The 21,130-nt window shown below is 44.5% G+C and overlaps 2 protein-coding genes and 1 pseudogene across 18 annotated transcripts in view; 2 read left to right on the top strand and 1 right to left on the bottom strand.

Annotated features, from left to right (window-relative positions):
* Positions 1-2,858, top strand: part of LOC103794173 (uncharacterized) — a 50,742-nt gene extending 47,884 nt beyond the window's left edge. For 5 of the 17 annotated variants that reach the window (XR_013519674.1, XR_013519676.1, XR_013519671.1 and 2 more), the window contains one exon: positions 1,864-2,858. The gene's annotated coding sequence lies outside the window, so the exon portion shown is untranslated. The remainder of the gene's footprint in view (positions 1-1,863) is intronic. The other 12 variants (XR_013519679.1, XR_013519678.1, XR_013519672.1 and 9 more) reach the window with 6 other exon arrangements.
* On the bottom strand, positions 1,579-16,533 carry LOC144577186 (uncharacterized). The gene is made up of 5 exons (XM_078333094.1): positions 16,509-16,533; positions 16,357-16,422; positions 15,580-15,690; positions 14,563-14,669; positions 1,579-4,824 (listed from the first exon to the last, which is right to left on the bottom strand). Exons 1-5 carry the CDS (start codon positions 16,531-16,533, stop codon positions 4,474-4,476), a joined length of 660 nt encoding a protein of 219 aa, XP_078189220.1. The 3' UTR covers positions 1,579-4,473.
* On the top strand, positions 14,135-14,234 carry LOC118143378 (U6 spliceosomal RNA; annotated as a pseudogene).
* Positions 16,534-21,130: the final 4,597 nt, after the last annotated feature.

Genomic DNA, 21,130 nt, shown 5'->3' with positions numbered 1-21,130 from the left:
GAAGTGTGCATTTAGGAGGATGGAAGGGAGAATGAATTAGGAAATGCAGAACCTCCAGGCAGGCAGCGTGAAGGGCACACTTGAAGGTTATAGCAATTTGCAACAAGCAAGTGAAAAAAAAGCTGAACATCACTGATCATTAGAGAAAGGCAAATCAAAACCGCAGTAAGATACCATCTCACACCCGTCAGAGTGACAGTTATTTAAAAATCAAAAAATAGGCCCGGTGCGGTGGCTCACGTCTGTACTGTAATCCCAGCACTTTGGGAGGCTAAGATGGGCGGATCACCTGAGGTGGGGAGTTTGAGACCAGCCTGACCAACATGGAGAACCTTATGTCTACTAAAAATACAAAATTAGCCAGATGTAGTGGCACATACCTGTATTCCCAGCTACTCGGGAGAAAGAAAGAGGAGGATGTGAGTTGAGGGTGTAAGCCAGAGGGTAATTATCACAACGCACTGTGGAACCCACGGGGGCTGCTGAGGGGGGCAATGGGCAAAGAGCCAAGGAAATGGATTGCAAGCCCCAGTTGGGCTGGAGGGCCCCTGGCATCAGGGTGAAGGAGGAAGTGAGCTGCAAAGACAGATGGTGGAGGTGGAGAGTGGGAAGCTCAGATTTCTCCTGACAGAGGACAGCAGTCAGGCTGCACTTTAGCCTGGGTGACAGTGTGAGACCCTGGCATTCAAAAAAGCCTAGCAGGTTAGGCTCTGGGAAAATAGTTTCTCCTGAGGGCTGACCTTGTTGAGAACAAATGCTCTGGGGGATTTCAGAATGGTGACTTTTCCTTCCCGCTGCCAGAGCACAGGGGATTTTTCTTCATTCATTGTGAGGACCTGGGAGAGCTCTGGGAGGTAAAATTCAAAGGAGTGTGTGGGAGTCTCTTCTGAATGGCTCCCCCTGAAGTTTTTAACTCTCAGGCTTGTCCATGCTGAACCTCCGGCAATCCAGCCATCGCAGTTCAGGTTTTCCTGTCCTGGAGCTGATTCCTGCGGAGGATTTTGTTTGTGGGTTTCTGCTCTATTAAGTTGTGATTTTCCATCACTGCCTGTCTGTCTCTCCAGTTTTGGGGACAAGGGTTTTCCCTGTGACTTCACTTCTCTAATAGATCTAAAAAGAGCTGTTGATTTTTCAGTTCGTTCGACTTGTTATGACGGAGCGTGACTTGTAATCTCCCTACGTGGCAGGCCGGAAACTTCCAGAAACTTTAACTCAATAAAAATATACCCAAAAGAATTGTGTCTAAGAATTGTAGAAAGGGGTAGAGATTCAGCTACACACTGAGCTTAGAGCAACAAAAAGGGACGGTATGATTGGCAGGTGGTGTGGAGTCCGAGCAAATTGGAGCACTCACACTTTCGGCACATGCACCAATTCAGGCAAAAAAAATCCCAAAAATATGTTTAGTGCGGCCTTGTTATATTAAAATTGTTATATTAAAATTTTTGCATAGTGAGAACAAATTCTCAAAATGTCCCTGCAATTTGTTTATTAACTCTGAAACAAGGAAGTGACAAGTCTGATGTCAGTCGATGTGAGTCACAGAGAACTCTCATAAAAATTACATTGGTTTAAATGAAAGTTGCCAGGAGATTTATTTTAAAAAGAAAACAAAATTACAATGGTAATCCCCCCTTCTTCTACTTTTCTATTTGTGCTAAGTTTGAATGTTTTTGTCCCTCCAAAATTCATTAAAGTGATGTTAGTCTCCTATGCCACAGTATTAAGAGGTGCAGCCTTTAGGAGGGGCCTGTGTCATGCCAGCGAGCCCCCATGAATGGGATTGGGTGCCCCTAACCAAAGGATTTGTTGGAGGGAGTTTATTCTTTTGTTTACCTCTTTCATCTTTTCCACCATGTGAAGACAGAGTTCCTCCTCTCCAGAATATGCAGAATGGAAGCAGAGTTCCTCCTCTCCAGAATGGAAGCAGAGAGTAGCCCTCACCAGACCCCAATTCTGCCAACACCTTGATCTTGGACTTCCCAGCCTCCGGAACTGTGAGCAGTAAATCTTCATTGTTTGTAAGTTACGCAGTAGGTGTTATTTTTTATAGCAGCACAAACAGGCTGAGACTGATATTGTCACTGAGAAGTGAGGGTATTGCCACCAGCACACAACACCAGCCTAGGACAGCCCCAGGAACAACAGAATCCCGTAAGAGCTGTGGTATGGACTGTGCTCAGCAAAGCCACCCAAACACACCCATGTGGGACATGAGTCAAAGAAGGTGATAGTCAAGCTTTAAGATTTAATGTTGTTTGCCCTTGTTGGGTTTTGGACTTAACTGGGGACAGTTACCCCTTTCTTTCTTCTTGCCTGTTTTTCCCTTTTGGAATGGGAATGTCTATCCTATGCCCATCTCAACATTGTATTTTGGAAGTAAAAATGCAATGTTTGGGAAAACTTCTTTGATTTCACAGGCGTACAGCTAGAGGGGAATTTACATCAAGATAAATGATACTAACAGAAAGGCTGGGCTCCTGGCTAAACCTCACCCTTAAGCTTGGAACTGCGGCCCTAAAAACAGCTGACTCAGTTTTTCCACCCAAATGTTGCTTTTTTGGCCTGCCACTGCCCCTATTCTGTGCCCATAAAGACTTCAGCAGGCAGAGCAACACAAGCGGCTGAGCATCGGGGATACAAGCTGCTGAGCGTTAGGGATACGAGCAACTGAGTGTCAGAGACCACAGATAAACGCAGCTAACTTCAGATGGTGCAGCTTCAGAGGGGAGCCTGGCCAGAGATGGCTGGGCTTCAGGAAAAGATCTTCTCCTGCACCATCCCCTTTCCAACTCCCCTTCCACCAAGAGCCACTTCCATTGTTCAATAAAGTCTTTCACATTCATCATTCTTTGAAACAGTGTGTGACCTGATTCTTCCTAGATGCTGGACAAGAACCCAGGTGCCGAGAGGGCAGTGCTGGGACACTGCTGTGGGGCCCACACTGAGTCCGCTCCTGCCAGAGAAGAGTGACCAGCCCGTTCCAGCGTTTGTTCCCTCTGGTTCCTGCACTTGCTTCCTCAAATGTTCCCTCTCACAAGGAGTGGCCATCTCAGTACCTGGAGTCTCACCTATATCTGATCTACATGAGATTCTAGACTTTTTTTTTTTTGACCCAAAGTCTCATGCTATTGCCCAGGCTGGAGTGCATTGGCATAATCTCGGCTCACTGCAGACTCCACCTTCTAGATTCAAGTGGTCCTCCTACCTCAGCCTCCCAAGTACCTGGAATTACAGGTGTGTACCACCACACCTGACTAATTTTTCTATTTTTAGTAGAGATGGGGTTTTGCCATGTTACCATCTTGGCCAGGCTGGTCTCGAACTCCTGACCTCAACCAATCCACCTGCCTCAGCCTCCCAAAGTTCTGGGATTACTAAAAATACAAAAGTTAGCCAGGCATGGTGGCAGAGGCCTGTAATCCCAGCTACTCAAAGAAAAAAAATTATTTTAGAGACAGAGTCTTGCTCTGTTGTCCAGACTGGTCTCAAACTCCTGACCTCAAGTGATCCTCCTGCCTCAATCTCCCAAAACTATTCAGATTTTGTTTGTTTGCTTGCTTTTTGAAATGGAGTCTTGCTCTGTCGCCAGGCTGGAGTGCAGTGGTGAGATCTTGGCTCATTGCAACCTCAGCCTCCTGAGTAGCTGGGACTACAGGCATGCACCACCACGCCCAGCTAATGTTTAGTATTTTTAGTAGAGACAGGGTTTCACCATGTTGGCCAGGATGGTCTCAATCTCTTGACCTCATGATATGCCTGCCTCAGCCTACCGAAAGTGTTGGGATTACAGGCTTGAGCCATCCCACCTAGCCTTGTTTTTAATGTTTGTTTTTTTAAGACAGACTATTGCTCTGTCACCTAGGCTGAACTGCAGTAGCACAATCACGGCTCACTGCAGCCTCAACTTCCTGGGCTCAAGTCATCTTCCCACTTCAGCCTCCCAACTAGACAGGACCACAGGTGTGCACCACCATGCCCAGCTAATTGTTTTATTTTTTGTAGAAACGGGGTCTCACAATGTTGCCCTGGCTGGGTTTGAACTTCTGGCTTCTAGCTATCTTCCTGCCAAAGTTTTGGGATTAGAGATTTGAGCCACAGAACCCAGCCCACTATTCACACACTTACAAGCCTTGGAGGAACCGCCAAGAGCTTTAAATGGAACTATCAGCTTCTGATGTGACTCAAGGATCCCAAAAGTGCCTTTGATTAAGACTAGGTCAGGATTTGGATGTAGAGAAGAGAAATTATGTCCTGGTGGCAGGCTCTGCCTGGCAATATTAACAGGGCAGTTATTCTAAACCACATCAGATGATCTGATTGATCTCAGGTGGGCACAGGCACTTACATTCTTCCAAAGCTTCCCAGGCAGTTTTCACGCACAGACAGCATTTAAAACTCTTAGGGTGAAACCCACATCTCAGGGCTTGCCAACTGGATGCTTTTCAACTTCCCAGACCCCTGATCTGGGTCCTAGATTTGACATATTACTGTAATTCTGGGAGGGAGGGGAGTGGTGGGAGTGACGGGAATGATGGTGTTGGTCCAGTCGGTCCCTGGCGGGATGGGGCTAATAGTGGCAGCAGGGGCAGCCTTGCAGGAGATAGGCTTCACATACATCATTTGGTCTGTGCTTTCACCCAAATGCAAGTCCACATTCAAGAGTTTTTTTCCCTGTGGTCCTGTCTCACTCAGACTCTGAGAAGAGCCGGCAGGAATGAGTTCATCAAATGCTTTGGTCATCATAGGAAGGATGAGGTAGCATGTGCTACCAGAGGCGCCGGGGAGAGGAGCACCAGAAAAGAAGAGAAGAAGGCACTGAACCTGGAATTAGAAAGACAAAGCACAAACAGCATCAAATTCTCAGTTCCTATGTAGAGATTGCTGTGCTTTCTCTGACGCTGGTAGTTTTGGTTTCTTTCTGGGACATTAGTATAATAGAAAATGGCTGGAGGAGTTAGAAGAGTGAGTGATTTTCTGAGACAATGGGATGTCTCAGGGTCCCCCCTTTTTTTAAGTATGTTACTTGATTATGCATAAAATTTTTTTGAGAAGAGCCCACATTTTCTTTTCTAGATTAAAAAAAAAAAAAACTAGGACTGGGGCTGGGTACAGTTGCTCAAGACTGTAATCCCAGCACTTTGGAAGGTTGAGATGGGTGAATCACTTGAGGCCAGGAGTTCAAGACCAACCTGGCCAACATAGCCCAACCCCGTCTCTACTAAAAAAAAAAAAAAAAAAAAAATCACAAAAAATTACCGAGGTGTGGTGGCATGTGTCTGTAATGCCAGCTACTTAGAAGGCTGAGGCAAGAGAATTGCTTGAACCCAGGATGTGGAGGTTGCAGTGAGCCAAGATCATGCCACTGTACTCCAGTCTGGGTGACAGAGCAAGAATCTGCCTCAAAAAAAAAAAAAAACCCTAGGACTGCATGTGGTGGCTTATGCCGATAATCCCAGCACTTTGTGAAGCTTGAGCCCAGGAGTTCAAGACCAGCTTGGACAACGTAGTGAAATCCCATCTCTAAAATTTTAAAAATTTAAAAATCAGCCAAGCATGGTGGTGCACTCCTGTAGTCTCAGCTACTCAAGGGGCTGAGGTGGGAGGATCACTTGAACCCAGTAAGTCAAGGCCACTGTGAATAAATAAGGCTGAAAATAAATCCCCACCCAAGAAGACTTAACAAGATTTGAAGCCATAATTTCAAAGACCTGGAGAAAGGAGTCTGAGACGATGATCGAGTAGGAAGCACCAAGAATCGGCCTTCCTATCTAGACAATCGCCAGGCTGAATCTCTTTGCTGTAACTATTTTAGAACTCTGGAGTCTATTGGTGACTTGCAACTTTCAGCGGAAGACTTTGATGGTAAATCGTGGTTAATCTGGTCAATTTCAGCTCTTGGTGCAATAGCAGCTACTCTTTTCCCCACCCGCTTTCCCACAGCAGGCAGCTGCACAGGTGTTTCTTTTTTTCTTTTTTTGAGATGGAGTCTTTCGCAGTTGCCCAGGCTGGAGTGCAACGGCATGGTCTTGGCTCACTGCAACCTCCACCTCCTGAGTTCAAACGATTCTCCTGCCTCAGCCTCCGGAGTAGCTGGGACTACAGGTGCCCACCACCACACTCAGCTAAGTTTTGTATTTTTAGTAAAGATGGAGTTTCACTATGTTGGCCAGGCTGGGGTCAAACTCCTGACCTCATGAGCTGCCCGCTTCAGCCTCCCAAAGTGCTGGGATTACAGGCATGAGCCACTGCATTCCTGTTATTACATATGAATGCCCAGCTCTCAACAACAAGGCATACAAAAAGAAAAAAAAAACAGCAATGACTGGACCATTGAAAGGAAAAAAACAAGACTGAGACTTAATGTTTAAAGACTAAACTACTGTCTTAAAGATACTCAAAGAACTAAAGGAAGGTGTAACAATGTATGAACAAATTAGAACTATCAATGATGAAACAGAAAATCTAAGCCAGGAGCAGGGGCTCGCGTCTGTAATCCCAGCACTTTGAGAGGCCAAGGTGAGTGAATTGCTTTAGCCCAGGCATTTGATACCAGTGTGGGAGCATGGCAAAATGCTGTCTCTACCAAAAATTTAAAAATTAGTCAGGCATGGTGGCACATGCCAGTACTCCTAGCTACTAAGGAGGCTGGGACAGGAGGTCAACAGTTTGCTTGAGCCTGAGAGGCTGAGGCTACAGTGAGCCATAATTGTGCCACTGCACTCCAGCCTGGGCAACAGAGTGAGACCCTGTCAAAGATGAGCAGATGGAAGGAAGGAAGGAAGGAGGGAAGGAGGGAGGGAGGGAGGGAAAGAGGGAGGGAATATCTAAACAAAAACTTCTGGAGCTGAAAAGCACAATAAAATGAAAAATTTGGCCGGGCATGGTGGCTCAGGCCTGTAATCCCAACACTTTGGGAGACTGAGATGGGTGTATCACAAGGTCAAGAGTTCGAGACCATCCTGGACAACATGGTGAAACCCCATGTCTACTAAAAATACCAAAATTAGCTGGGCATGGTGGTGACTGCCTGTAATCCCAGCTACTCGGGAGGCTGAGGCAGGAGAATTGCTTGAACACAGGAGGCAGAGGTTGCAGTGAGCCGAGATCGTGCCACTGAACTACACCCTGGGCCAAAAAGTAAGACTCCATCTCACAAAAAAAACTGTGGTAAAATGAAAAATTAACTAGAGGAATTCAAAGACAGATTTAAGCAGGCAGAAGAGTCAATGGAAATTACTGAGTCTAAGGAACAGAAGGAAAGAAGATGGAAGAAAAGTAAACCGAATCTAAGGGACTTGTGGGACATCAAGTGGACCAACATACATAATGTTGAAGTCTAATCCTAGAAGAGAGAAGCCAAGAGAATATTCAAAGAAGTAATGGCTGAAATATTTCAAACTTGATGAAAGATATGAATGTAAACATCCAAGAAGCTCAAGAAACTCCAAGTAAGATAACCTCAAAGACCCACATCAAGACACATTATAATCAGACTTTTGAAAGACAAAGAGAAAATCTTGAGAGTAGCAAGAGGGAAGTGGTTCATTACATACAAGGGTCTCTCAATAAGACTGTCAGCACATTTCTCCCAGAAATGCTGCAGGCCTGAAGACAGTGGGCCAATGTGTTCAAAGTGCTAAAAGGAAAACCAACAACAAGCATCCTATATTTGGCATAATAGTTCTTCACAAGTGAGGGAGAAATTAAGATATTCCCAGATAAAAAATGAGAGAGAGCTGGGTGTGCTGGTGTGTGCCTGTGATCCTGGTTGCTCAGGAGACTGAGGTAAGAGGATCACTTGAGCCCAGGAGTCTGAAACCAGCCTAAGAAACATAGCGCGATCCTGTCTAAAAAGAAAGAAAGAGAGAAAGCAAGAGAACAAGAAAGGAGAGAATTACCACCAACCTGCACTGCAACAAATGCTCAAGAGAGTCCTACAGTGTGAAATGAAAGGACACTAGACAGTAACTGGAATCCATATGGTGAAACAAAGATTTCAATAATGGTAAATACGTGGGCCATTACAAAAGGTGGCATTGTCATAACAAGGGTTTTTAACTTCACTTTTTGTTTTCTATATGATAGACTATATGATAGTCTCTTAAGAGACTAATACATTTTTTTAAATTAGTCAGAAAGTTAGTATTTTTATAACTTTGGGTTGTAATTCCACGTTTTGTTTTTTTACTTTTAATTTAAGACACAAATGCACTTAAAATAATTATTAGTTTATGGTTGGGGCAGCACACTATAAACATGTAATTTTGTGACATCAACAATCAAGCCGGGGGACAGAGCTATAAAGGAGCGGAAGTTTCATATGTTATTTAAGTTAAAGTGCTATAAATCCAAATCAGAATTTTATAACTTTAGGAAGTTAAATGTGATCTCCATGGTAACCACAGAAAAAGTAGCTGTAGATATACACACAACAAAATGAGAAAGTAACTAATGTTCCACTATAAAATATCAGGTACACACAAAAGATAGTAAGGCAGGAAGCATGCAACAAAGAAGTTATAAGGCATATCGAAAAAAATAGCAAAATGACAGAAAACCCACCTTATCAGTAATCTCTTTAAATGTAAATGAGGCTGGCCGGGATGGCTCAAGCCTGTAATCCCAGCACTTTGGGAGGCCGAAGCGGGTGGATCACGAGGTCAAGAGATCAAGACCATCCTGGTCAACATGGTGAAACCCCGTCTCTACTAAAAATACAAAAAATTAGCTGGTTATGGTGGCGCGTGCCTGTGATCCCAGCTACTCAGGAGGCTGAGGCAGGAGAATTGCTTGAACCCAGGAGGCGGAGGTTGCAGTGAGCCGAGATCTCGCCATTGCACTCCAGTCAGGGTAACAAGAGCGAAACTCTGCCTCAAAAAAAAAATGTAAATGAATTGAACTCTCCAGTCAAAAACTGGAAATTAGCAGAACAGATAATGCCCCTGACCCACTCATCTGCTACCCTCAGATGATTTTTATTAGATCTAAAGACACAATTCATTGGAAGTGAAAAATGGAAAAAGATATTCCAGGCAAATAACAATTAAAATAGGCCAGGGATGGCTATGCTAATATTAGACAAAATAGCCTTTAAAGTTTTAAAAGTTACAGTTGACAAAGAAAGACATTATAGATTAATAATATATAATGTCTATATATTATTAATATAAATATATATTAATATATAATTAATAATATATAATTAATAATTATATGGCTGGAGGTAGTGGCTTACGTTTGTAATTCCAGTATTTTGGGAGGCTGAGGTGGGCAAATCACTTGAGCCCAGGAGTTCAAGACCAGCCTGGGCAACATGGCAAAATCCCATCTCTACAAAAAATTTTAAAAATTAGCCAGGCCTGATGACACGTGCATGTGGTCCCAGCTACTCAGGAGGCTGAGGTGGAAGAATCACTTGAGCCCAGGAGGTTAAGGCCACAGTGAGCTATAATCGTGCCACTGCACTCCAGCCTGGGCAACAGAGAGAACTCGTCTCAAAATTATAAACATTTGCTGGGTACAGTGTCTCATGCCTGTAATCACAGCACTCTGGGAGGCCAAGGTGGGTGGATCACCTGAGATCAGGAGTTCGAGACCAGCCTGACCAATATGGTGAAACCCTGTCTCTACTAAAACAATACAAAAAGTAGCCAGGCATGGTGATGCACACCTGTAGTCCCAGCTACTCAGGAGGCTGAGACAGGAGAATCGCTTGAACCTGGGAGGCGAAGTTGCAGAAAGCTGAGATCATTCGACTTCACTCCAGCCTGGGCGACAGAGCAATACTCTGTCTCAAAAAAAAAAAATTATAAACATCTATGCACCTCACAGACCATCAAAATATGTAAAGCACAAACTAATAGAATTGAAGGGAGAAATGAACAGTTCTATAATAACAGCTGTAGACTTCAGTGCCCCACTGTCAATAATGGATAGAGCAAGCAGACAGAAGATAAGTACGGAAATAGACGATTTTACAAAATAAAGCAACTCTATGTCTATTAGACACATACACACATAGAACACTCTGCCCAACAACAGGATAACATTCTTCTTAAGTGTACATGGAACATTTTCCAGGGTAGACCCTATGTTAGACCACAACCCAACCGAAGACTTTTTTAAATCGTCATACAGTGTATCTTCTCTGACCACAACAGAATAAAGGTAGAAATCAATAACGAAAGTAAAACTGGAAAATTCATAGAAATCAAACAACATGTCTTTTGTTTGTTTGTTTTGAGACAGGGTCTCACTCTTTCACCCAGGCTAGAGCGCAGTGGCACAATCACGGTTCATTGCAGCCTTACCCTCCCTCAGGGCTCAGGTGATCCCCCAACCTGTAGCTGAGACCACAGCACAGGCCACCATGTCTGGCTAATTTTTGAATTTATTTTTGTAGAGACAGAATCTTGCCATGTTGTCCAGGTTGGTCTTGCACTTCTGGGCTCAAGCAATCCACTGGCCTCCCAAGTGTTGAGACTACAGGCATGAGTCACCGCACCCAGCCTAATTATTTTACCATCAAATTAGAGACAACAAATTATATGCTAAAGAAAAAAAATAACATAGAGCAGGTCAGCATTACCAGACTAAGCATTCTTCACAATATTCTCAACTCACAGGAAGGCAACCGGTCAGAGAAATTAGGAAATTTCAGAATTTCAGACTATCTCATGACAGCATAATTTTTTTTTCACTAAAACAAAGCTGCAACCAAAATAAGTTTCCAAATGGCTCGTTTGTTAGGCAAACAAACGCATTTACTGATGGTGAATTAATTAACTCATATTTAATTCCAGAAGCCAAAGAAATGTGTTCAGAGAAAATAAACTAGTTTAACTATTCACTTTTGGGTAAAAACAGTTGCTCAAACAGTTGAGGATATTGAGAGCAACATCAATAGCCAATTTTAAAACAAGTCAAATGCTTTTGAGTGATGTTCCTTGGCTTTTAATGACTCAACAGAAATTTCCAACACTATTCGGGTGTTGTTCATTCAAGCAGTCAATGCCTGGTCTGAAGTCACTGAGTGTTAGCCTCTGTGAATGGTCTGCATGGAACAAATCTGAGAATATTTTCAGAGAACTCCAGAAAACATCAATTCAGTACAACCTCAAGTGGAATCCACTAACGTGCTGAAATGGATAGTGATTAAAAATGTATCCAGATGCCAGGTGTGGTGGCTCATGCCTATAATCCCAATGCTTTAGGAGGCTGAAGTAGGAGGATCGCTTAAGTCAGGGGTTCAAGACCAGCCTAGGCAACAGAGAGAACCCCTCATCTCTACAAACGATACAAAAATTAGCCAGCATGCTGGCACATGCCTGTAGTCACAGCTACACAGGAGGCTAGGGCGGGAGGCTCACTTGAGCCCAGGAGTGATACGGTAGTGAGCTGTGATAACGCAACTGCACTCCAACCCAGATGACAGAGTGAGATCCCACTCCACAAAAAGTACGTGGAGAAGACAAAGGCTTAGTTCAACAAATCTATAAAAAGATTTTTTTTAATTCAAGGCGTTTCTGCATGTTCTCACTCATAGGCAAGTGTTGAACAATGAGAACACATGGGCACAGGGAGGGGAACATCACACACCAGGGTCTGTTGGGGGGTGGGGGACTAGGGGAGGGACAGTGGGGGACTGGGAGGTTGGGGAGGGATAACAGTGGGAGAAATGCCTGATGTAGGTGACGGGGGGATGGACTCAGCAGACCACCATGGCATGTGTGGACCTATGCCACAGCCCTGCAGGATCTGCACATGTACCCCAGAGCTTAAAGTACAAAAAAGAAAGAAAGAAAAAAGCCGCATTGAAAAAAAAAAATTCAAGGTGTTTAAAGACTTCTTTGTATTCACTGAACTAGTTATCAGCAGTTACATATGTGAAAAATATTTGACTCTATCATGTTATTCAACCAATGTGTCAACAGTGAGCTTCATTTGCTCTCATGGACTAAATAATGTTCAGCCCTGTGAATTTTTGTCATAAAGTGAAGCAAGTCTCCTCATTTGCCCTATCACACAGCAGTTCAATGGTTTTGCAGTGGTAAAATCATACGTAGGGCTTTTTAAAGCTCATAGTTAAGATCCAAATTTTTCTAAATGAGGACTTTCCGTGACCACCACAACTCTGAATGGCTTTGGGAATGAGCTTCTGCTGCAGACCTGATAATGTTTCTTGATGAATTAAGCCTAAAACTACAAAACGAAACAGAGCTTGTATAGGAAACTTCTATTCAGTTAAGCCATTTGGATGACAGCATGTTGTTGGAATCATAAGCAATATCAAGCTACTTTTTCCACTCCTTCTGCTGTCAAAAATTAAAACAAGCAGCAAGATCTCCATCCTGTACAAATTTGCAGAGAATATATTTTTCAATATTGTTCCAGCAATATCTGTCATACTTCAATGCAGGTGCAAAGGATATTCTCATATTTCAAAACCCATTTTACTGTGCTGCTGAGAAGCTTCTACAGAACCTTCGAGGGGAAGTAATTAATCTGCAGTGTAGTAATACGCTAAAAGGCAAATATCAAAGAAAGAATAAAATAAAATTCTGGAAACGCCCTCCAGCGATGAATAAAGACAATTAAAATCTTACGCTATGAATGTGGGTGTTCAGTAGCATCTTATTTGTGTGAAAAAAAATTTCCTTGTTTTGTAAATACCTATATAACACCTCAATTGTCCTGTTAGCCTACAAAACCATGAATATTCATTATCTTGTTTGCAGGAACTAGAAAAGCCCCTCATCTAGAGTGCCGTAGGTGTCTGAAAGTTGCAGAGAAATGTCATTAAAAGTGGCATTAAAGGCTGGGCACAGTGGCTCACACCTGTAATCCTGGCACTTTGGGAAGGTGAAGCAGGCCGGTCACTTGCACCCAGAGGTTCGAGACCAGCCTGTGGAACATAACCAAACTCTATCTCTACAAAAAAATGCAAAAATTAACCAGGAGTGGTGGCTCGTGCCTGTAGTCCCAGCTACTCAGAAGGCTGAGGTGGGAGGATCTCTTAAGCCGGTGAGATCGAGGCCTTGGTGAGCTGTGATTGCACCACTGTCTTCCGGCACACATGACAGAGCAAGAGCTGTCTCAAAAGAAAAGAAAAGAAAAAAAAAGGCTGGGCGAGGTGGCTCATGCCTATAATCCCAGCACTTTGGGAGGCCGAGGTGAGTAGATTACCTGGCCAACAGGGTGAAACCCCGTCTCTTAAAAAAAAAAAAAAAGTGACTTGTTTTCTTACTAGGGAAAGAGTTTGGTTAAGTATGCAATCTAATTATTCCAATTTAGAAAACAAAACCTTATCTGCAGCAATAAAAAATAGAAGTGGACCCGAATCTACTTTCTACTACTATAAACCTGACATGAGCAATTTAGTTTCAGCAAACAACACCATCTGTCTCCCATCAGTGCTGCCAGTTTTAATTTTTATTAGTTCTATAGTTTTGTTTGTATTTCATTTGTACATCTTGTATTAGATTCAGACACCAATAACACTAAGGAATTTAATATTATATTTGCTCATATATATGAACAAATTATACTAAAATAAAAACTATAATTATATAATATAATTTTATTATATTAATATATTTTATTTTAATATAATGAGCAAACATTATATTAAAAATAGTCTTTATATTCAGCTGGGCACAGTGGCCCATGCCTGTAATCTCAGCACTGTGGGAAGCTGAGGAGGGCAGATCACAAGGTCAGGAGTTCGAGACCAGCCAGACCAAAGTGGTGAAACCTGGTCTCTACTAAAGATACAAAAATTAGCCGGATGTGGTGGCGCACATCTGTAATCCCAGCTACTCTGGAGGCTGAGGCAGGAGAATCATCTGAACTCAGGAAGCGGAGGTTGCAGTGAGCCGAGATCACGCCATTGCATTCCAGCCTGGGTGACAGACAGATACTTCATCTCAAAAGAAAAAATAGTCTTTATCTATTTTTGTCAGGATGAGGTCTTACTATATTACTTGAGCTGGTCTCAAATTCCCCAGCTAAAGCAGCCCTCCTGCCTCCACCTCCCAAAATGCTGGGATTTCAGGTGTGAGCTACCGCACCTGGTCAAAAAATAGTCTCAAGTCACCACCCTAAGGAGGACATTTATTTTTCTTTATAAGGGTCCAGTTAAATACTTGAATTTGAATTGGAATGATACAGAGAAGATGAGCAGGGCCCTGGACAAGGATGACACGCAAATTCATGAAGAGTTCCATATTTTAATAAAATCTTGAGCTGCTGTTCACCTCAAAAATCCATCCATCAATCAATCAATACTGGATTTTGATAAAACATTACCTGAAGTTGAACATCCCCCAAGATCAGAGCAATTGTCTCAATCAGGTGTTAGATGTGAACATGGATGCGAAGCCCTGAATCTTCCCAGATGTATTTTCATTTACTGAAAAGGAACCTTATGAATACACATAAATCTGTTACTTCAAGAAGTGTGAAAAGCCAAGTGCAGTACTTCTCATCAAGTGGTCACGGAAATGGAGGAGTAAGAGACTCCATTAGGCAGAATTGACCTTGACAGCGGTCGGGGCTTACCTCTTCAGATGCAGCAGTTCTCCAACTGAACGTGCACAGAATTACCTGGAGAGCTTGTTTAACAGAGATTCTCAAACTTCTCTTCCAAAGATTTTCACCCAGCAGTTCTAGAATGAGACCCAGGGGTGTGTGTTTATAGCAAACATCTCAGAAGATTCTGACACTGAGGATATGTGGACCAACATATTTTGAGAAAAAATGCTTTCATGACTCTTGATTTTCATGGCTCCATTCTGTCACTGATTGATTGACTGATTGATTTGATGAGATGGAGTCTTACTCTGTTTCCAGGCTGGAGTGCAGTGGTGCGATCTTGGCTCACTACAACCTCCGCCTTCTGGGTTCAAGCGATTCTCCTGCCTCCTGAGTAGCTGGGATTACAGGCACCCGCCACCATGCCGAGCTAATTTTTGTATTTTTAGTAGAGACTGTGTTAGCCAAGCTGATCTTGAACTCCTGACCCCAGGTGATCCACCCACCTTGGCCTCCCAAAATGCTGAGATTACAGGTGTGAGCCACCACACCTGGGCTGTGCTTCACTTTAGATCCCAGATCTTTTTCTTTTTCTTTTTTTTGAGATGGAAAAAATCACCCTATCACCCAGGCTGTAGTGCAATGGCACGATCTCAGCTCACTGCAACCTCCGCCCCTGGGTTCAAGGAATTCTCCTGCCTCAGCTCCTGAGTAGCTGGGATTACAGGCATGTGCCACCACACCCAGCTGATTTTTTTTTTTTTTCTATATCTTTAGTAGAGATGGGGTTTCGCCATGTTAGCCAGGCTGGTTTTGAACTTCTGACCTCAGGTGACCTGCCCACCTCAGCCTCCCAAATGGCTGGGATTACAGGCGTGAGCCACTGCGCCCCACTCCTAGTCTGATTTTCAAAGGGTATGTTCCCCCACTGCCAGTCCCCACAACCCAATCCTGGTAAAACAAAAAGCCTTTATTAGAAACCAAAGGTCTTTCTAGGATGGAAAATAATTTTTAGCACTGGGAAACGACAGGGTCAAAGCTCACCTGGTAGCAGAAAGCTCTGGGCGGTGACTTCTAGTCTCAGTTCAACTCCTGATATTGGTGTGACTGGAGGGGAGACACGTGGGTTCACTGCCTGGTTTCCTTGCTGTGAGCCTAGAAGAGCAAGCACCTTGCTTTACCAAGGAAACCAGAGTGTGGCACGTAAGTGATGGTGAGGTAACAGCCTTGCTGTTTGTGACAGTCCCTGCACCCTTCTGATGGCCCTGCCATTTGGATTATTCACCACGTGTTTATTCTCAATCCCTCCCTCCCTCCCTCCCTTCTTCCTTCCTTCCTTTCTTCCTTTCTTTCTTTCTTTTCTTTTTTTTGAGGCAGGGTCTCACTCTGTCTGGCACCCAGGCTGGAGTGCAGTGGTGCAGTCCTAGCTGACTGCAGCCTCAAACTCCTGGGCTCAAGTGATCCTTCCACCTCAGCCTTCCCAGGTAGCTGGGACTACAGGTGTGTGCCACACGTCTGGCTAACTTTTAAATTTTTTGCAGACACAGGGTCTCACTATGTTGGTCTTGAACTGCTGGGCTCCAGCGATCCTCCCACCTTGGCCTTCCAGAGTGCTGGGATTACACACATGAGCCACTGTGCCTGGCCCTATTCTCAATTTTGACACCTTTTCTCGATCATGCCCTGTTTCCTGAGCTCCCAAGTCTCCTGGCTGCAGTCTCTGCTAGTGCACGCCCCACTTTTCCCAAACGCAACTCCTAACTCCCAACCTCCCTCCTCCCCTAGTGTTCTCAGGCCTGGCTCCTGTCGCACAGAGCTCACCTCCATCCCTCTGCCTGTGCTGTCCCTGGACAAGCCCCCCAGCCAGGCAGCTCTCAACCTGTGGGCCTCAGTGTGGTCTTCCCAGTATGAGGCTCACATCTCTCCTGACTCTCACCCACCCCTCTCTCCCTCCCAGGTGCACCTGCACACACTGTAATAATGCCCCTTCTGTGTCATCACAAGGTCATGGCCCTCCTCACAGCCCCGCCTCCCCTAACCTCCCTCAGGCTCCTGGTGCTCTGTGTAGGATGTACCATCTCCTCCCCCTCCACCCCCACGGTAATTAGAGGTTAGACTTGGCATTCTTCAATGGTTTGGTCTGTCAATTTGGGTGGAAGAAAGAGGAGTTGAATTGAGAAAGGACACAGCTTCAGAAAACCTAGAATACCCTGAAAATCCTGATTTTTACCCTCACCCTCAAGGATCCTATTTCACAGATGTCTAAAGATCAACTTACGTCCCAAGGTTTTTCCTTGCTAAATAGATTCCTTCTTTTCTTTTTTTTTGATTTGCAATGGCATTTCACTCTGTCACCCAGGCTGGAATGCAGTGGTGTGATCTCAGCTCACGGCAACCTCTGCTTCCCAGGTTTTTCCTGCCTCAGCCTCAAGAGTAGCTGGGATAACAGGTGTGTGCCACCATGCCCGGCTAATTTTTGCATTTGCTTAGGAGTGATTTACTTCCAATTATGTGATCAATTTTAGAGTAGGTGCAATGCAGTGCTGAGAAGAATGTATATTCTAGGCCGGGCATGGTAGCTCAAGCCTGTAATCCCAGCACTTTGGGAGGCCGAGGTGGGTGGATCACAAGGTCAAGAGATTGAGACCATCCTGGTCAACATGGTGAAATCCCGTCTCTACTAAAAATACAAAAAAAAATTAGCTGGTTATGGTGGCGTGTGCCTGTAGTCCCAGCTACTCAGGAGGCTGAGGCAGGAGAATTGCCTGAACCCAGGAGGTGGAGGTTGCGGTGAGCCGAGATCATGCTATTGCACTCCAGCCTGGGTAACAAGAGTGAAACTCTGTCTCAAAAAAAAAAAAAAAAAAGAATGTATATTCCGTGGATTTGGGGTGGAGATTTCTGTAGATGTCTATTAGGTCTGCTTGGTCCAGATCTGAGTTCGAGTCCTGGATATCCTTGTTAATTTTCTGTCTTGTTGATCTGTCTAATATTGACAGTGGAGTGTTAAAGTCTCCCACTATTATTGTGCAGGAGTCTAAGTCTCTTTGTAGGCTGTTAAGAACTTGCTGCATGTACCTGGGTGCTCCTGTATTGGGTGTGTATATATTTAGGATCATTAGCACTTCTTGATACATTGATCTTTTACCATTATGTAATGCCCTTCTTTGTCTCTTTTGATCTTTGTTGGTTTAAAGTTCATTTTATCAGAGACTAGAATTGTAACTCCTGCTTTTTTTTTCTCTTCATTTGCTTGATAAAGCTTCCTCCATCCCTTAATTTTGAGCCTATGTGTATCCTTGCACATGAGATAGGTTTCCTGAATACAGCACACCAATGGGTTTTGACTTTTTATCCAGTTTGCCAGTCTGTGTCTTTTGATTGGGGCATTTAGTCCATTTACATTTAAGGTTAATGTTGTTATGTGTGAATTTGATCCTGCCATTTTGATGCTAACTGGATGTTTTGCCCGTTAGTTGACACATTTTCTTCATTGTGTCACTGGTCTTAACCATTTGGTACATTTTTGGAGTGGCTGGTACTGGTTGTTCCTTTCCTTGTTTAGTGCTTCTTTCAGGAGCTCTTGTAAGGCAGGCCTGGTGGTGACGAAATCTCTCAGCAATTGCTTGTCCATAAATTATTTTCTTTCTCCTTCGCTTATGAGGCTTAGTTTGGCTGGATATGAAATTCTAGGTTGAAAGTTCTTTTCTTTAAGGATGTTGAATATTGGCCCCCACTCTCTTCTGGCCTGTAGGGTTTCTGCAGAGAGATCCACTGTGAATCTGATGGACTTCCCTCTATGGGGAACCCGACCTTTCTCTCTGGCTGCCCTTAGCATTTTTTCCTCCATTTCAACCCTGGTGAATCTGACAATTTTGTGCCTTGGGGTTGCTCTTCTTGAGGAATATCTTCGTGGTGTTCTCTGTATTTCCTGGACTTGAATGTTGGCCTGCCTTGCTAAGTTGGGTAAGTTCTCCTGGATAATATCCTGAAGAGTGTTTTCCAGCTTGGATTCATTCTCTCCATCACATTCAGGTACACCTATCAAACACAGATTAGGTCTTTTCACATAATCCCATATTCTTGGAAGCTTTGTTCATTTCTTTTCACCTTTTCTCTGTTCTTGCCTTCTCATTTTACTTCATTGAGTTGATCTTCAGTCTCTGATATCCTTTCTTCTGCTTGGTCAATTTGGCTATTGAAACTTGCATAAGCTTCGTGAAGTTTTTGTGCTGTGTTTCTCAGCTCCATCAAGTCGTTTATATTCTTCTCTAAGCTGTTTATTCTAGCTAGCATCTCATCTAACCTTTTTTCTTAGTTTCTTTGCATTGGGTTAGCACATGTTCTTTTAGCTCTCAGTTTGTTATTACCCACCTTCTGAAGCCTGTTTCTGTCAATTCATCCGATTCATTCTCCATCCATCTTTGATCTCTAGCTGGTGAGGAGTTGTGATCCCTTGGAGGAGGAGAGGCATTCTAGTTTTTGGTATTTTCGTCTTTTTGTGCTGGTTTCTTCCCATCTCAGTGGTTTTATCTACCTGTGGGCTTTGTAGTTGGTGACTTTCAGATGGGGTCTCTAAGTGGATGTCCTTTTTGTTGATGTTGAAGCTATTTCTTTCTGTTTCTTAGTTTTCCTTCTAACAGTCAGGCCCCTCTGCTGTAGGACTGCTGGAGGTCCACTCCAGACCCTGCTTGCCTGGGGATCACCTGCAGGGGCTGCAGAATAGTAAGGGCTGCTGCCAGTTTCTTCCTCTGCTATCCTTGTCCCAGAAGGGTACCCACCAGATGTTGGCCTGAGCTCCCCATTATGAGGTTTCTGTTTGGGTATACGGGGATCAGAGAGTTGCTTGAGGAGACAGTCTGTCCCTTATAGGAGCTCAAGTGCTGTGCTGGGAGCTCAGTCGTTCCCAGAGCTGCTGGGCAGGTCCTTTTTTTTTTTTTTTGAGACAGAGTCTTGCTCTGTCGCCAGGCTCCAGGCTGGAGTGCAGTGACACGATCTCACCTCACTGCAACCTCTGCCTCCTGGGTTCAAGCAATTCTCCTGCCTCAGCCTCCAAGTAGCTGGGACTACAGGCACGTGCCACCACACCTAACTAATTTTTGTATTTTTTTAGTAGAGACGGGGTTTCACCATGTTGGCCAGGATGGTCTCGATCTCTTGACTTTGTGATCCGCCAGCCTCGCCCTCCCAAAGTGCTGGGATTACAGGTGTGAGCCACTGAGCTCGGCCGTCAGGCAGGTACTTTTAAGTCTGCTGCAGCAGAACTCATAACCACCTCTTTTCCCAGGTGCTCTGTCCTAGAAAGGTTGGCTTTATTTCTAAGTTCTTGTCATGCTGCTGCCTCTTTTCATAGATGCCCGGTGCCGCCCAGAGTAGTCTAGTCAGTCTGCCAGCAGAGGCCTTGCTGAGCTGCCTGTGAACTGCCTGGGTCGTGGGGGACGCCCTTCCCCCCACTGAGCTGGGCCGTCCTGGGTTCAGCTGCACCTGCTGCGAAACTCTCAATCCAGAGCGTTTCAGATTGCTTGTTTTGTGGGGGTGGTACCCGCGAGCCAGATCACCTGGCTTCCTGTCTCTGCCCCTCCCTTTCTGTCTCCCAGGAGTTCCAGGCGCCAATCAAACCGGCCGTCCAGACTTGTGTGAGTTTCTGTGCACTGACCCGGCACCGGCTGAAACCATAGCACTAAAAACTCAGGCGCTTTTCTCCCTGGAACCTCCTGGTCTGTGGGCAGTAAAAACCTGTTTGGAAACGCGGTGCTCACTCACCGTCTGTGCTGTTCTCACTGGGAACTGCACGCTGAAGCTGTTCCTATTTGGCCATCTTGGATCCTCGACCTAATGGCATCGTTTTTGAAGCAATGGATGATCCTTTGAAAAAAAAAATTAAAGGATAACAGAAATGTACTTTAAACCAGAGTGCAAGGGAGCTCCTGGAAGCAGAAGGGAAAACAGGAAGAGCTTTTCCCTTCCAGGTCAGGGCAGGGAACGTTTATCTTCTAGTCAAGCAATGCCTGGTGGGCAGGATGCCCCATGGGGAGACATCTGAGGGGTCAAGAGGACACATTCTGGAGATTTCCTACAACTTGCCTGGTGTTTTTCTCAAAGACTCAGTAGCCACCTTTAGAATTACATTTGCGTTTATAATTTTAAATTCAACGCATTACATAATCAGTCTCAGAATTCCTTATCAGGTGGCTCCTGTGAGCCTGCACCCTCTCTTATTCCTACCCCGTCTGGGTTCCCTGGCACGTGGAAAGGTTTAAAGCAAAGGATTCTTTCCTTGAAGAATAGCATTGCTACTTTTTAAAAAGCAATAAGCCCTGGCAAGGTGGCTCACACCTGTAATTCCAACACTTTGGGAGGCCAAAGCTGGCGGATCACAAGGTCAGGATTTTGAGACTAGCCTGGCCAACATGGTGAAGCCCTATGTCTACTAAAAATACAAGAAAAAAATTAGCCGGGCGTGGGGGCACGCACCTGTAATGCCAGCTACTCAGGAGGCTGAGGCAGGAGAATCTCTTGAACCCAGGAAGGCAGAAGGTGCAGTGAGCCAAGATCGCACCACTGCACTCCAGCCTGGGCAACAAAAGCAAGACTC

This window comes from Callithrix jacchus, chromosome 7 (genome assembly GCF_049354715.1).
Source record: "Callithrix jacchus isolate 240 chromosome 7, calJac240_pri, whole genome shotgun sequence".
Classification (NCBI taxonomy): domain Eukaryota; kingdom Metazoa; phylum Chordata; class Mammalia; order Primates; family Cebidae; genus Callithrix; species Callithrix jacchus.
Note: the sequence above shows the minus strand (reverse complement) of the source record. Positions and strands in the feature narration are given on the sequence as shown.

Coding starts and splice junctions, on each gene's coding strand:
- LOC144577186 (XM_078333094.1), bottom strand. CDS start 16,533: ATGACACAGAAGGGGCATTATTACA. Junction 15,691..16,356: donor GCACAGGCAGAGGGATGGAG/GTGAGCTCTGTG, acceptor TTGCTCTTCTAG/GCTCACAGCAAGGAAACCAG. Junction 14,670..15,579: donor CCAGAGCTTTCTGCTACCAG/GTGAGCTTTGAC, acceptor GTCTCATTCTAG/AACTGCTGGGTGAAAATCTT.